The sequence below is a fragment of the Rhipicephalus microplus genome, chromosome 9 (assembly GCF_043290135.1).
Source record: "Rhipicephalus microplus isolate Deutch F79 chromosome 9, USDA_Rmic, whole genome shotgun sequence".
Lineage (NCBI taxonomy): Eukaryota > Metazoa > Arthropoda > Arachnida > Ixodida > Ixodidae > Rhipicephalus > Rhipicephalus microplus.
In genome coordinates, this window is record NC_134708.1 from 123,039,783 (window position 1) to 123,056,131 (window position 16,349).

Sequence of the window (16,349 nt, forward strand, 5' to 3'; positions counted from 1 at the left end):
TAAATCTGTCATTGAAGCATATTTATGCTAGGATCGCCTCAATGTTGAATTTATGACCAAACATGTGCAAATGAATATTTTTGCAACTTTGTTGCCACCTGTACACTTAATTTTACACTATACACCTTAAATTATATTCAGCCTACTGTAAAACATTCTGGCAATATGCTAATGCCAGCTATCACATTTTGCTGAATGTTGTTTTTTTGTAAATAGGTCCCCATATGAACCGTATTCTCCATATTTGAGGCTGCATAAAAAAGCCCATGAAAAAGTAAAACTTCATAAAAGTTATTTTAAGTAAAAAGCCTATCATTTTTCTGAAGGAAAAGTTGGCCTCACCTAATTTAGGAAGAGAAGACTTTCCTATGTGTTTTAGGAGCCATAGTTTCGAGCTTTTTGAAAAACTTCACCTGAGGCTTGTAGTAGCGGAAAATTTTTTTGCAACAAATGTTTTGAGGGAGCTCTTCTGGCTTTAGGTAGATAGTTCTGAATTTTTCTGGTCAAGTGGTAAGGTTTGGACAGTTGACGTGGAATGATCAATAAAGGAAAGAAACATGACAGACATAAATAGAAAGGTAGGCGTTGAACTTTCAACTGCTTCTTTCAAGCTCTTCACGCCCATCTTGCACATGCATGAAAAAAACACAACTCATCTTGCACGAGATCTTAATCCAAGAAACATTAGGTCATTCTTAAAACACAAGTTCGCAATGCCGCTCGTAACGTCTTAAAAGCGGCCTAATCAAATCATATCATTGCAAGATGGCATCCAGTTTCGAGACTCAAAGCAAGCATCTTACCAAAGCAGGCTATCCGGCTCTGTTACAGGTGTCTGTTTCCGAGCGCATTCTGAAAAATTCACATAGAAAAAACAGGCAAAAAGTTTTGGAGTGCTCGGTATGTAGAATAGGCGTGATCCTTTATATATGCACACTCATTCCCACAACTTAAAGAAAGGGGTTTAGAGGGCTAATATATGCGTTGTTTTTTTTCCAGTGCCCAAAAAACTAAGGGAGCTTTGCTAGTGGAATTGCGCAAACAATTTTGCCCACTCAACTTGTGGTAAAAAATGACAGGTGAGATTTGTTGATTGTGAGTGCTGTGTAGCCTACAAATGTTCATTAAAATGCGGGAAGTACTACGTAGAGCAGACTAAGCAGTGTTTGAATGATAGTCTACATGAACACAGCTGCATCGTGAGAAATATACTTTCAGTGGCAGGGTTTCTGGCAGCTCACTGCAAAGGTTGTGGGTGCTCCCCTAATCTGCACAGCTGTATTGTTATCGGCTGGTTTAGGAATCAGCTCACACGTGAAATAAATAAATAAAAAACAAAAATCATGGGCCTGCGTGGAACATGCAACACTGTTGCAGCGAAAACTGCCCAAAAGAGCGGCCTTTCAAAGCATTTTCTTTGGGTACCTGCTGCCACTTGCTGGGTACCCACTCTATCATAAATAATCATACCTTTTGTGTAGTAGGGCAGCATTCACTATGCTATCCTTCGTCATTCTTCTGAGAAGCATGGTATTTACTACACACTTGCTAGAAATGTCCTGCGATTTTTTTTATGCAGTGGCTGAGGACGATGAAGAAGTATGCCTGAAGTGGGTATGCACCACAGTTAATAGGTGATCAAGAACAAGTTTTCTAATAGGTTGTAGCATTGGACAACCCAGTTGTTTTGCAGTTAGCATTGTGCGATGCCTGGCTGTTCCTTTAGTGTTCTAAAATGCTTTAGTACTCATATTAACGCGATTCCTTTCCGGACATCAAGCCTGCCTAAAACCAGTTTAGAAACGAGTTCCAAGCACCGGGTATGGCTCAGTGGTAGAATGCTGGGCTGGCACGCAGTCGACCCGGGTTTGAATCCCTTTGTATCCTTGATACTAATTTGAAAAGGTAGCGCAAATACATGGGGAAAGAAAGACAGTAGAGACAAAGAGCACTAGGTGTTCTTAAACAAAAAGCCTTGGTGTTCCTATTTTTTGCAATACTGGTTACGGACACCCGCAGCAGTGGCTATGGACAACTACGGTGCCGCACGTGACCCGTGTTTTGATCTCATAACAGCTTTCGCTTTAAAATATGCCGAAGCTGTTGCAGAAATGGTAACTTGTGTGTGAGCTTGCCATCAATTGCTTTGTCAGAAAAGGAAATTACGCTTCTTGGATGAAGATCACGTGCATGTTGAGTTTTTTTTTTTCACGCATATGTAAGATTGGTGTGAAGAGCATGAAATAAACGCTTGGAAGTTTAGCGCCTATCGTTCTCTTGATGTCTGTGTCCTGTTTCGTTTTTTTATGTATCCCCTTTTGTGGCCAATTTTAATCATAATGCCAAGCGACTCTATATGATGTGTCAAGAAAGAAAACTAAACAATGTGTTAATTTGCGTGAGTTTGTCATTAATTGTAATTAATACATAACAAATATTTAAATATTCTGTTGTCAGGCATGTGCTATTTTAATATAAAAAGAATGAAAAGATAGGTCCCGAATGTGTGCTAAGGTAGTTTTTGGTTTTATTCATTTCAATAAAAAAAAAAAAAGATACTTTTCATGCTGGTTTTGGAACATAGTAGGTCGAGCGGCCCTTCGAACATTGTAGTGCCCTGACCCTAGCGATCACTTAATGTCATAAGAAGCACACTGCAAATAAAAGTCAAGACTCAGGAGAAGTTTCAGTGAAAGGAGCACTGACATCAAATTTCAAGATCGAGATGTGCCCATCATTTGATCACTTGGTATGCATAGGGCTTCTTGGCCAAATTTGAATGGCGTTCGTAGTGTTGAAGATATTTTATTTCGACGTCAAACAGTGTAGAAAGGCTAAGGAGAAAAAACGAAAAATAGATTGCCCTGCGACATCGACACTAGTGCTACGTGTTCGGTGTGATACATTCCACAAATACCATCCTGAGTGACGATACGCTAGTGACGACGACGTCGACAATCTCTGCAGTGTGTTTGGAGCCGACTCCTAGTCATGCTCTCACAAGTGGCTCTCTTTGCTGTGTTGATGCTTGCGTGCGATTAATTGTGTCGCATCGACTGATTTGTGTTGTTCTCCACTGCGTGTGAGTACGATTATTCAGAGCGACAATACGTGCCAGAATGTCAGGGAACCGCGTAGTGAAAAGCTGCACGTTGAGGCGCAGAAAAAGTGGAAAGTGCGTGGCATTTCATGCCTTTCCAAACCACAAACCTCAACGCAGCCAGTGGGTTGACTTTGTACACGTCGTTGGACAGAGGGACTGGGCACCTGTGAAGAACAGCCGCATTTGCTCCCTTCACTTTGCGGCGAGCTGCTACAGGGTAAATCCTGTATTGGCGAACCAGTTGGGTTTCACTGGCCTCTTCTCGAGGCCGGGGCTGTTCCTACCGTGTTTCCTGCTGCAGCTGAAAACAGCGATTCACTCGCCAAACGTCCATGACAAGAGGTGCGTATACAGTTGGTGTTCCTTAGCTCCGACAGTACGGCCGGGACTGATAAATGCATTGCATTAAACGCAAAGCTTGTCAAGCAAAGATCGTTAAGAATGGCGGCAATACCCGATTCCAAGTAGCTGTCATCGTCACTTGCCGATGTTGACCACGACGACGGCGAGGATGACAATGTTGGCAACAGAGGCATGTCTACGCTTTCAGAGACACAGCTGGACTGGCTGTGTGTGGGCTCCTAGCAGACCAAACGGCACTGTGGAGTCACCACTTTTTGTGAAAGCGGCATCAGCTGTGCAGCGACCTCGACGTGGCCGTGGGGTAGCGCTGCCAGCAGTACAACTTGGCCGGCTTCCCACTCATTTTGAACTGCGTTCGATAGCGAATATATTAATCATTATTACGGATACTCATTCGTCACTCATATGTGTTTTAGGTCGCGAATCGCTACTAGGTGGTCAATAGCTACTCGTTAACGCAAAAATCTTGACATGAGTAAACTTGATGTCAGTACTCCTTTAATCTAAAGAGCAATGTGCCTTGCTCTCTGTTTACAACAAGTGAACGCAACTAGCATGCGCGTTCACAAACGTAGCCACCGCCCCTGAAGAAAAAAACAATCCTACTGTTTTACTTTTACTTTGTCATTGTTGTGTTTGGTGAAAGACCCCAACACAATGCATGCATATTCTAAATTTGGGTGGATTATCAAATGAGATGCGGTAGGCTGACTGTTATAAGGAGCCTGTTCTAACTTTTTGCCCGAGAAAGCGAATTTTGGGTAGCCAACTTACAAGTGTAAGAAACATGAATGCTCCAGGATGTAATATCAGTTTTTGCTACACCTAGATATATTTATATCGATTACCCTCAGTTGAGAGCATTAGAAGCATTGCTATAGAGAAAGTATAAATTGCTTCAGGAAAGGGCTGCGCTGCAAAGTTGAGGACGAAAAACTTGACTGGCACAGGGAAAGTGCATCGAACAACTGAAGTTTATTGAAATAAATGGCAAAAAAAGGTGGAGTAACATACAAGGAAGTGGGCACTGCAAGCAAACCACGCATGATCCTATCGGGGTGCTATCTATGCCGTATTACATGTGCTTTTATCAAACTTTTTTTTTTCATTTTGTTTGTCTTTGTAAACACGCAACTTTTCTATCCGTAAGTGCTATCGAAGGTGCACTAACGCAAGTGCCAAACTTCGCAGACATCATATAGTAAGCTTCAATGATTGTTCTCCTGATTTTATCTTGGCTCTGAGCCAAAATGGTAGTATTTCCGAAGTTAGGTTGACACCCGCAATCAAAGCAGTGTTGAGCAAGATTGCCTTCTATGGCACGCCTACTACACGAATTACTGTGTTCTTGGAGCCTTATATTAAGGCACCCGCCCATCTGCCCAATGTAAAATGCCCCACAGCTCAAGGGAATCAAGTACACCACTCCGGCGCTGCACTCAACAAATTTTGGCAGCGCCAGAGAAGAAGCATGTAGGGTTGGACACGTCAAAAAATTAGTTGAGTGCAGGGTTGGAGTGGTGTACTTGATTCTCTTGAGCTGTGGGGCATTTTGCGTTGGGCAGACGGGTGGGTGCCTTAATATAAGGCTCCAAGAACACAGCAATTTGTGTAGTAGGCGTGCCATAGAAGGCAATCTTGCTCAGCACTGCTTTGATTGCGGGTGTCAACCTAACTTCGAGGATACTACCATTTTGGCTCACAGCAAAGATAAAATCAGGAGAACAATCATTGAAGCTTACTATATAATGTCTGGGAAGTTTGGCACATGTGTTAGCGCACCTTCGATAGCACTTGCGGATAGAAAAGTTGCGTGTTTACAGAGACAAACAAAATGAAAAAAAAAAATTTGATAAAAGCACATGTAATACGGCATTATGCGAGGATCATGTGGATGATGTCGTAATAGGATTATGCGTGGTTTGTTTGCAGTGCCCACCCCCTTGTATGTTACTCTATCTTTTTTGCTATTTATTTCAATAAACTTCGGTTGTTAGATGTGCTTTCCCTGTGTCAGTCCAGTTCTTCATTTTCAACTTTGCAGCACAGCGTTTTCCTGCAGTATTTTCCAACTAGCCCCCACACAAGCTTTTCTGAATAAATTGCTAACTGTTTAGTAATATAGTAATGAAGAGTTATTTTTCAGAATTTGCTTAATATTCCATTTATGACATCAGAACACATTGTAATTGGGTGCAGTTTGGTTCTCAATGCAGGTTATTTCATTAAACACCACATGATCATCATAAACATTATAATTTACATGGGCATTGCAATTTTTTTAGCAGTGTCAATAATACACGTATACTCAGAATAATAACGGTTCTGAAGTACTGCCCTTTAGGGTCTATAAAGTCATCAGTAGAGGCCAGATATATAGGCACCGAAAAATTGGGTGTTAGGTGCCAAAATTAGGCAGACGAAACACAGTTTTAGTCCCCCTAGACCGTGAATAGCACAATAAACTTTTACAAAAACTAAAATTTTTGCAAAATGAAGTACGTGCTAGACTTGTGTCTACGACAGGAAATAAGAAATATATATATATTAGTTTATGATGGTATAAAGGTGCAAGCAGTTTAGCATAGCCATGCAAATTTCTCCCGCAGGGTTTGTTGAACACAGTCTCTCCTTTTATTGTCCATCATGGTGCGCTAACCCTCCAGGGTCGAATAAACACGCTGCTGGGTCTCTTTCCTTTCGGCATCGTTGAGAAGGGCCGCACAGGAGCAAGTAGCAGAGACCGCTAATAAGCCAGAAGGATATTTTAGCCTCGTATTAACCGAGTCTAAGCGCCCAGGGTTAGTTTCTTCTCTGTCTGTGAACACCTTGAAGGAAACCTCACCAGGTTTGAGGATTTCTAGCAGGCAAGAGAAATGCATGCACTGGGCACTTATAATCTTGGACCAAAATATGCGATGCTACCTGCCCTGTAAAGAGAAGAAGTGTCAGACTGAACGCCGCTTGCCCTTCAGCTCACGGGCACGCACCCAACATGAAGAAGCTTGCGACAACAGGGAATGGTCGTACATACGTCAAAGTAGCTAATTTATGCAATCTGTTGCGCGAAGGTTGATAGAAATATTGGAACATATAAATGGAATCTACAGGCATTATTTATTTCATTTACTTCGTGTTGAGCGGGATGCAAGACTAAGCTGCGTCCATTTCGTTTGCATTGGCGTTCTCGCATTGTGCTGGTGCCAGCCCTGACATTGCTTGGAGTGTTTTTTACGCAGCGTCCTTTAGAGTAGTTCCAGTGATGTGACGCTGTGTATCGTAGTAAAGATACAGGATCCATGCCAGCCTCTCTAAGTGTGCACGCATAGAGGGATCTATCCCACAAGAACAGGCTGTATGACACAGAGAACTTTGAAATGACACAACATTCCTTGCGTGCAGTACCTGGCTTGTGCATATCATGCAAATGTAAGTCTGTGTGGGCATGATGTGTTGATGCACGGTGTAGTGCGAAGTTCTCTGAGTTACTCCAACACCGAAAGACAGAGAAGGAATTTGGCTTGTGAAGCCTACAAAGTGCGAGTGTGGCAAAGCTTTCAAGGTCACCTTCTTGCATCATGCTTTTGCGGCTTGTAATAAACCAATTCAAAGATTCTTGTGATACAAAGCTTTTCATTGGGCACGCAACAACTTCCAGTGTCTAACTGGAATTGCTCATGTAACCAGGTGAAGCGCCCTGGAAGTAGTAAAAGACAAACAAAACAAATACCATGTAGATTCTGATTTCTTTTTCTTCTTTTAGGGGAGGGGGGGAGCTACACTTTATTTTCGCCTGATGACACTCCACGGTTTCACATTCATTGCCAATTGTCTTGCGGCGGCACAGTAGTACCTCCTGTTCCCTACGCGTGCGAGCAGACAATGGGGAGACGGTGAAGAGGAGACGCGACAAGGATGAATACGTGCGTAGAGGGTAACTGGCCTTCCTATTGGCTAAGAGGTCTTGTAGCCTTGACAGCACTTAGAGTAACTTGTGGAATGGAGCATTGGTCGCACCCCACAGAGTTCACAAAGCTGAGTTTTTCCCTGTAACACCGGTCCCCAACTGTACACGCAAGCAAATTTTGAGGATTAATAGTTTTCATATAGGCAACTATTTTGAATTTAGGCATGTATAGGCACTTATTGAAATTTAGGCACAAATGTCTAAAATAGGCACTTATGGGCACCATAAAAACACTATGAAAACCTTTCTTAATTAACCTCCAATTTATGCTCATATATCAAAGCAGTTCAATAAGAACACAAAGAACAAAATAGGCATTTGCCTAGAATGCAGTTTCTAGTCATGAGAAGTTCACCAAAAAAAATATTATCAAATTCAGCAGAACACTTCTGTTACTTATTTTATGAACACTTATAGTTTGCCCCAATTCGTCATTAACATAGTTCTCTTATTAATGGAATTTGCTTAAGAGGCCACGCAACACTTTTTCAGCATGGTCTGAAAATGCTGCTTATCAGTAGTGGGGCTGAAAATACGCGAGTCAAACATCGTGGCATAGCACGCATTGTGGAATTTTGAATCACAGTTGAGCCCCTTTATAAAAGACTCATCGGGGAGCAATTTTTGTCTTTTATATGAGGTCTCTCTTATAGGCAAGGCACCACGTATGCTCATTTTCTTATCATCATCAGCCTGACTACACCCACTGCAGGGCAAAGGCCTCTCTCGTGTTACGCCATTCTACTCGGTCCTGTGCTTGCTGCTGTCCCTTTATACACGCAAACTTCTTAATCTTATCTGCCCACCTAGCTTTTTGTCTACCCCTAACCTGCTTGCCTTCTCTGGGAATCCAGTCAGGTACCCTTAATGACCAGTGGTCATTAAGGGTAACTGATAGCCCATGGACATGGGCTAGCACATAGCCCATGGACATGGGCTATGTGCCAGGCCCATGTCCATTTCTTCTTCTTGATTTCAACTATGATATCCTTAACCCCGGTTTGTTTCCTGGCCCACTCTGCTTTCTTCTTGTCTTTTATGGTTACACCTATCATTTTCCTTTCCAATGCTCACTGCGTTAACCTCAATTCAAGCTGAACCCTCTTTTCTTATCAATGCCTGTTTAAATGTAGGCACACTGGTGTCTCTCACACCTATTTGTCTCTTACATCACTGTCGTTTGTAAAAGGGTTCTACTGTAACTCTCAAAGTCAGCTGGAAATCATTTTCTCTTTCCTCTACAAATAAAGACAAATGCCCCCAGGTGACCGTGGGATATACCCAAATACACAGCTATTAGCATTGTGAGCTTGGTAGTTACGACGGTGGCCGCAGGAGGCCACTACGTGCCTGTGCGCTCACTCACAATCACACTAAAAGTAAGCCGCATGTTCAAAGAAAGAACAGTGCTTATAGCCATGATGTGCACATTTGGTAACTTCTTTCCCCCGTGCCATATCTTCCTGCTTAGCTCTGTATGCATTTGTTGTGATGAGAGAAAGCAGTGGCAGTATACGACAAATCTGCACTCTTACTTGACATATTGTAACATTTTTGCAGTGGTTGGTGAATAAGTAAACTCCTTCAATGAAGCCATTCGATGATTATTTGTAAGAGTATTACAGCGTCTCCTTAATCTGGTATATTATGGTATAAAAAATTCTTATCTTGTGTTGCAATAATACTCTGTGTCTTCGGCACTGTCTTTAACTTTATAGGCTGTCATCATGCATACTGTACTCATTGGCATTGCTTGCCACTCGGGTTTACTTTGTTTTCTAAATTCTTTGCCAAACCTAAAATTTCCAAATATTACTGACTTCACACTTCCTTTGACCTACTGCGATTTTCTGCCAGGGTCCCAATGCCAAAGTTCTTTGAACAAAATTTTGTGGCAGTGTGCAAGGCTGGCTTTATGAAATTATGGAGGTGCTGTTCGGAGCAGGAACAGCACTTTCTATGGAGATTGCTGCAATTGAAACTGGTGGCCCCCGGCCTCTGCAGCTGTCTGCCACACGCTGGTAGGCAATCTTGGAGGCTTGCATTTGTGCCTTTATTTGGGGCAAATGTTTGCAGGTCTGTGGCATCATATGTCCTTTGGTTGGTCCACACCTGTTGTCATGTTTTAGCCACCAAAAATTATGGCATAAGCCTCGCCGAGGCTGGCGCGCATGTGCAGACTACCTGTGGATGGCAGCCAGGCCTGAGGCCGTTTAAGTTGCTATGAACGTCAGGTTTGCTTCATTTTGTCGCACATAGGCGGCTCTTCGTGCTTGGTGCACTCTGATAATCATGTGAACTGATCGAGTTGCGGCCAATTGTGACGAAATGAGGGAAGAGTTTAATGCCGATAAATGGTTGAAGTGCTTGCAGCAAACAGACAACATGTCCAACAAATCATATTTTTCTCCTTTTTAAAGGTTTAATGGACAATCTTTCAGTATACTGCTAATCCTAGCGTGCGCAGCATAAAAGAAATAAATTTAAACACAGAAAAGCAGCTACTGGTGCTATTATTTTATGCTGCGAAAAAAAAAAGTATATATATATATATATATATATATATATATATATATATATGCGCATGATCTAATCTCTCAATGGATTCTATGACTATTGTTGGAAAAAGATCAGTTGTGCTTAGAATACCTCACAAACAGTAAGATTAACAAAGCAAGGTAAAATGTACAATTGTATGTTTATGCCTTCAAGAAATCTCTAGTTGCATGTTATTAGAATGTTTTGTTGCCTATGCCCGTATACTGCAAAGGCAGCCGTGACAGGAAAAGACAGTGCCTGGTTGTTGAGCCTTCCGAAATGAGCGCCACTGGCTTAATGCATACTTGGCCCCTTGTCAAACGTGTGTTTTGGATATTGTGATCTCGTCATCAGTTGCTCATGCTTTGTAGCAGTGTTCATATCCACGTGCTTCCTTGTACCAGCTGGCTTTGCTCTTGCACACAGGCGAATGCCGTAGTCCTTGCCGTGGAGGATGGATCTATTACAGCCAAGGGCGCAGTACAGGGAAACCTAGAAGTGACGTCATGGGGATCGGGGGTAAGGCTGCCATTCTTATGTTATTTATCTATTTAATGCTGCCAGCTTGCTTTACAAGCCATAGGCAGAAGTGGATTGTACAAAGCAAAGTGTTGAACAATCTTTGCCAACAATCTGAAACAAATTTATGGGACAAGTCTGAAATCTGTGCTAAACAGTATTTACAGCATGTGAAACACAGGAAACATTAAAACCTAGTAAACAGGCACAATACTGCAGATGAAAATGTGGCCAGCTGCACACTGTAGATAAAAATACAGATCACAAAGTGAGGGATGGACATTTTAGAACAAATAAAAATAACAACAAGAGAAAAAAAGTGACGAGAATGTGCTAGACAGTGCATGTTCTTTCAGCAGTTTGCTCAGCAATCAAAAGAAGGGTGTCTTTGTTATAAGTGTTCAATATTGTTAAATGTTTTTATGTGTGTTGATGTTTACATATTTAGGTCACATTTATCGACAAAACATGACCAGATGTGCTTGTAGAATAAGCACATTCGTTTCTTTAGTGCTGCAAGTGTTCCAGGGTTGCAGCATCATATGACAGACGTGGCGGAATGCGAGAACTGTAGATGTCTGCAGCAGCACGTTTTTTTGACGCAGTCTGAAGCATAAGCGCTGAGACTACGGCCCCTTCAGACCAGAGGCAAGATTTGGCAAAGTGAACTTATATAAACTCTTTATTTTGAACATTTTGGGGTCATGAAACAGTTCTCAGAAGACAAAACAAAAATTGCTATTTCAGAGGAGAAATTGCATTTACCCATTTGAGTACATCAGACCCAAGTTTAGCAAAAACCAAGAAAACTATTTTTGTTATGAAGGCAGCTTATATTTAGTGCATTTTATGTGAGTTTTTGCGCTGTATTCATTGCGGCGTATACTATCTGGAACATGCCCTGAAAGATGTCCCTGTATGTCAAATAGGATTTCATTTTCAAAATGCCTCACTACGTTTTGGGGCTGCCGGAGACAATCAAGCCAATTTGAACATGGAGCTTTACTAACTTTTGCAATTCTTGCATTTGCTTGATATTGTGCAAATTGCTGTTTTCACCACCTTGAATTCGTTGAGAACTCTTTTTGCGGCAACATCCAGGCACTTGCAGTCATCAATGAACTCAATCCTTGAATTTATAGCCATTAGGTCTAGAAATAAGACAAATACCCTGATGGGCCCCTTCTTTGTATGAATATTTGTCTTGAATTAGGGCATGTACATGTCTGCAAGATCTACGCCACCTATAATATATATGCTTTGACGCAATGAGGCTGATAGATCTTTTTTTTTCTCCTCCTTTCACCTACACATACACGCATGTGTTGTGTCCCTTTCCAATTCTGTTTTGTTATCTCTCATTCAAGTGGCCAATAAAAAACTGCACTTTTGTCAATGAGGATTACCAGAGTTTAATAAGCATTGTGGTACAGGAATATGTGTGGCTATGTGGAGGTACGAATGCAGAGTGAGATTACCCAGAGATAGAGGAGCTAAGCGGAGGGCCAGACGCAACTTGGTACTCGAGCTCAGAGGAGAAGAGCATAAACAGAAGAAGAAACAGAAAATTCCGAAGGACTTGACACTGCACGCAATGGCTGCCCCATCTCTGTATCCTTCTTGTAACAATTTGGCCTACTTTGGTTCTTTTGAAATCGAGCCATAGATTTGAACTTGGACCCTCATTACTGTATCATTATCTCCATAATCATCATTATCATCATCACTGCTGATATTTGACCATTCACTGCTGCTCATCCACAAGGTCACTTTCACGAGACAAGTCGATATCACTTTAAAAGAGTAGCTCTTGTACATATTTCCCAATCACTGCCTGTGACACAAAACAAAATTGAATGTATTTTCAATACAACGACCTTAAATACCTAATTGGATACATTTGTTACTAATTTGAGCTATCTCAGAGGCAACTCAAAGCAACTAGTTTGAAATTTTTATGTGCCTTCTCTATCTCATCGTGATCATTTATATTCACTGCATAGCAATATATGTGTAGCATTTTGTTAATTAGGAAATATTTAATTTCACCTGGCTGACTGTGCATGCTTCCCTTGCATGACGTTGCTACACTTCTTTTTACTATGAGCGCTTACAAGGGCATACAATGAAATGTCACAGGTATTTTGTTTAGTGATGCTTTTGCTCACTGAAACATCAAATTTAGTCAAATGGCCTTCAAATATAGGAGCACACTGTGTGTTTTTCCAATGCACCCATTTGGGTATTCACTCATTGAAAAGCATAGTCAGGCCATTCCACTCTTTGGCTTTTCTTGGTACAACGGGGTATAGACAAGAAGTGTGTACCCTGCTTTACAGATAGCTGTTGTGAGAGATACAGTGCACTTGTGTCATGCGTTGTAAATCTGGACACATCAAAAAAACAAAATGTGAGGATAAAACGAGACCTTGGTACAGTAGTGGCAGGGAGCAATAATTGTGGATTGAAGTTGTTCTTTCGACCCCTTCACTGTCACTAAAGTACTGTTATGTTTTGGCGTTTCCCCTAGTAGTGTCACTGATGGTGCTGGTACCTCCTCCATTATGCACCCTAAAACTTGCAATGAAGCACAAGGCTGACATGTCTCTGCTGATCACATTGTGTGTCCAATCTTTCTAGAAGTTCGTACCCTGCACTGTGTCGGTCCATATATTGAATAGTATAGAAGCGGCATGCTTGTGCTTCCTTGTTGTTTAGTATGGTCATTCCCAACATACTACTTTCTCAAGCTCAGCAATTGTGCTATGCACATGCAATCGCTTATGCAAGGGTGTGTCTACAGGTTCAGGTTAGGGTGCCTCAATGCGAGTGCCCTTTCAGGGTGAGGACAACCCCATCGTCTGCTAGCACTACCACCATTTTGTTGCATTCGTCGATCGCGGGTTGCGGGTTAGCTGCGGGGCACGTCTCAAAGCGATAGCTCCGGCTTGCAATGGGAATGTTCATTCTACTTTAGCTTGGATATATATTCATTCCTTTGCAAGGGTAGATGATAAGCAAGAACAGATTCAGTGAAGCATCCACTAGCTAGTTCCAGAGGAATATTAACACGATAGCGTTACAGAGCTCGATTCGCAGAAATTTCGGCATTGGTGTCAGCGTTGGTTGTGAGCGAAAAATCATCATCTTGCTGGACCCGAAAATCAAGAACAATGCAAGTCGTGGAGCAGGGTGGGGACTGAAGCAGGGTTGTTTGGGTTTGAGTGCGAATTAAACCTGGGTCGTTTGTGTGGTAAGCAGATGTTCTACCACACAGTCACACCACCTCTGCTTGTGAATAAAATGAAAAGATTTTTTTCTGCTTGGAAATGCAGTGAAAGTAGCTTTCATACTTCACAAACATATGCATCCTGTATACATGCTTCACAATGCAACATGAAATATTGCAGTAATAATGCGTGGTACAAGCGTTCATTGCCAACTGGTGTCGGAAAACAGTCGAACATCTTTATAAGAGACAAATGGGTATAAGAGATATCGGCGTGCGTACAGTGAAATATGGGTTTATAAGAAAATGCATACGGGGTACCCTGCTTATAAGACACATCTCATATGAAAGACAAGAACTGTGGCCTGGAGCATGCCTCTGATAAAGGGGTTTTCCTGTATGTGATTATCACAATGGCTCCGTGGTTGAAAGCCGATACCCCACTACAAAAGGCACACACATGATACTGCGCCTATTCTCTTAAGGCCACGTAGTGGACGCACAGCGAATTCGAAGAGGTTTCAGTGTTTGAAGTACACACTACGAACAGGATGTCGCTCTCGCGTTCAACTCCTAAAGGCGAAGCTTTAGGGTCCCCTAATTTTTATTACTCTTTCAGTTACAATAGTTGACAATGGCAAGCAAGTGCTCCTCGTTCTTGTCGCCCCATCACCGTCAGCTTTCTGTCATTGTGCTTATGTTTCACCATAATGGAAAGTATAAGCGAAGTAGAATAAAGAAGTAAATAACAAAAAAGGAAAATTAGCCAGCCACCCATTTGTGGCACGAAGCCACACAGGAATCCGTGCGGATTTCTCAGAAAGGAAATCTTCTTACTTGGCGAAAAGTTCGTCCTGGTCCAGGGTTTGAACCCGGGACCAACGCCTTTCCAGGGCAGTCGGTCTATCAAGTGAGCAAGCCAGAAAACTAGCAATTGGCAGCGTGAAAGTGAATTCATCAGCAACTTGAAGCACATAGACACAAGTAATCCAAATGAGTTCTACAGTGTTGGTCCCGGGTTCGCTGAAATGTATAAATCAGTACGCTAAAACATATAAATGATTTTAATATGACAAAAGGTTATGAAGTACAAGTATAACGCACAACATGCTGTTTTGCACTCTCAGATTTAGCTTTCACGCTATGCACACACAAGTGTAGGTGTAATGAAGGCCTTTGTGGAAATGAGCGTGATGCGCCCCAGATCGTGCCTCATAGTTGAGAAAGACAGGTCATATTTCCCAGGCCTCTCTCATATTTCATCATGTCAAGTAGGAGTGTGCGAATATTCGAGTTTCTTCCACGAAGCTGCTGACCCAAAAGTCGTAGTTTCGGTTCCGACCACTGCGGTAGCATATCAATGGAGGTGGACTGCGCGATGTCCAACACCATATCGTCACAATTTTTGGAGACCTCCACTATGGCGTCTCATAATATTTTCCCAACGTGGAAATCACAGGAGACAGGATCATGGTGCAACGAGGAAAAACAAGGTCTGTATTCACAGATCGAAAACACAAGCTTAGTGTCGTTTCCTCAGAAGACTTCTTTTCTTCTGTCATCCTGCTGGCTTTTACTCATGACTATATCGTTTTTTTGGGATGTAAAACACAACATACTATTAACATCAAGACTTCAATGATGTATTTCCATCATGGAAGTGACGAAAAAATACGCATGATCAGAAGACAAAGAAAAAAAGTTCTGTGATCAGAAGTTGAACCCTTGAATTCAGGGTCCACAGCAACACATGTCGGGCCCGCTTTGCACGGTGCCATGATCATGTACTTTGAACCCTTAAAAAATATGCCTGTTATATCTACCAGAGTCCTCTCAGTGTACCTGGTACACTGCAGTAATGCATCATGAATATGGAATCCACAATTAGTTCCTTGAACGCGTGGTTTTTAAGCGTCCGTTCCATTTGGCGTGTTTTGAATAGGAGCATGTGCAATTTTGTCAATGCCAAACACATCCCCATGTGGCGATCTTACCCCAAGCATTGGTGTCACTTATAGCATTCATCCATAAGAAAAGATAGCTCTGCAAGGCATAGATCAACGCGCCTGCTTTGCCTGGATGTGCTAACTCGGCATTCGCCGCTTACGCTTACGCCCACAAAAATCTTGGCCGGCCAACAGACGCAGCGCTTATTGAGTTTCCCTCTGGTCGGGCCATGGCGTTCAATGTGGAAGTAGGCGACCTTAGCCCAAGGTCATTGTCCACTCAGTCATGTTCTTCTGGCTGTCACATCGCTTTCTCTGGTTCCACACTCACCTAGGACCACAAAGGTTTGTTTAATCATTACTGATAAATGTTAGTCGTCGGGGTGGAGATATATGACTAAGAGTTAAAGGGACACTGAAGTACTAAAAAAAAAAACAAACATTATGGTGTCATGATACGTGATTTCGTGCATCGAACTCGAACATTAAATTAAAAATTTGCATAAACCTACGCAAATAACTTTATTTTGCCAAGCTGCATGACGTCACTGTCAGGATGGTGAGGACAGCTGACTGTGCTCGTACGCAGTCAATGCTGTGTTTATTTGTTGAAATCGGGTAGTTGCTGTAAGTATGGCGAACTGTGAAAGTCGGACCGAGTTCGCTGTACATCCGTACTTGTTC

At 42.2% G+C, this 16,349-nt stretch overlaps 1 protein-coding gene across 1 annotated transcript in view; it reads left to right on the top strand.

The window, feature by feature from the left end:
- LOC119163038 (protein FAM185A) overlaps window positions 1-16,349 on the top strand; it is a 110,920-nt gene that overhangs the window by 29,567 nt on the left and 65,004 nt on the right. Inside the window, exon 3 of the mRNA XM_037414935.2 lies at window positions 10,398-10,490. Coding sequence (XP_037270832.2) covers window positions 10,398-10,490 — 93 coding nt within the window. The remainder of the gene's footprint in view (window positions 1-10,397; window positions 10,491-16,349) is intronic.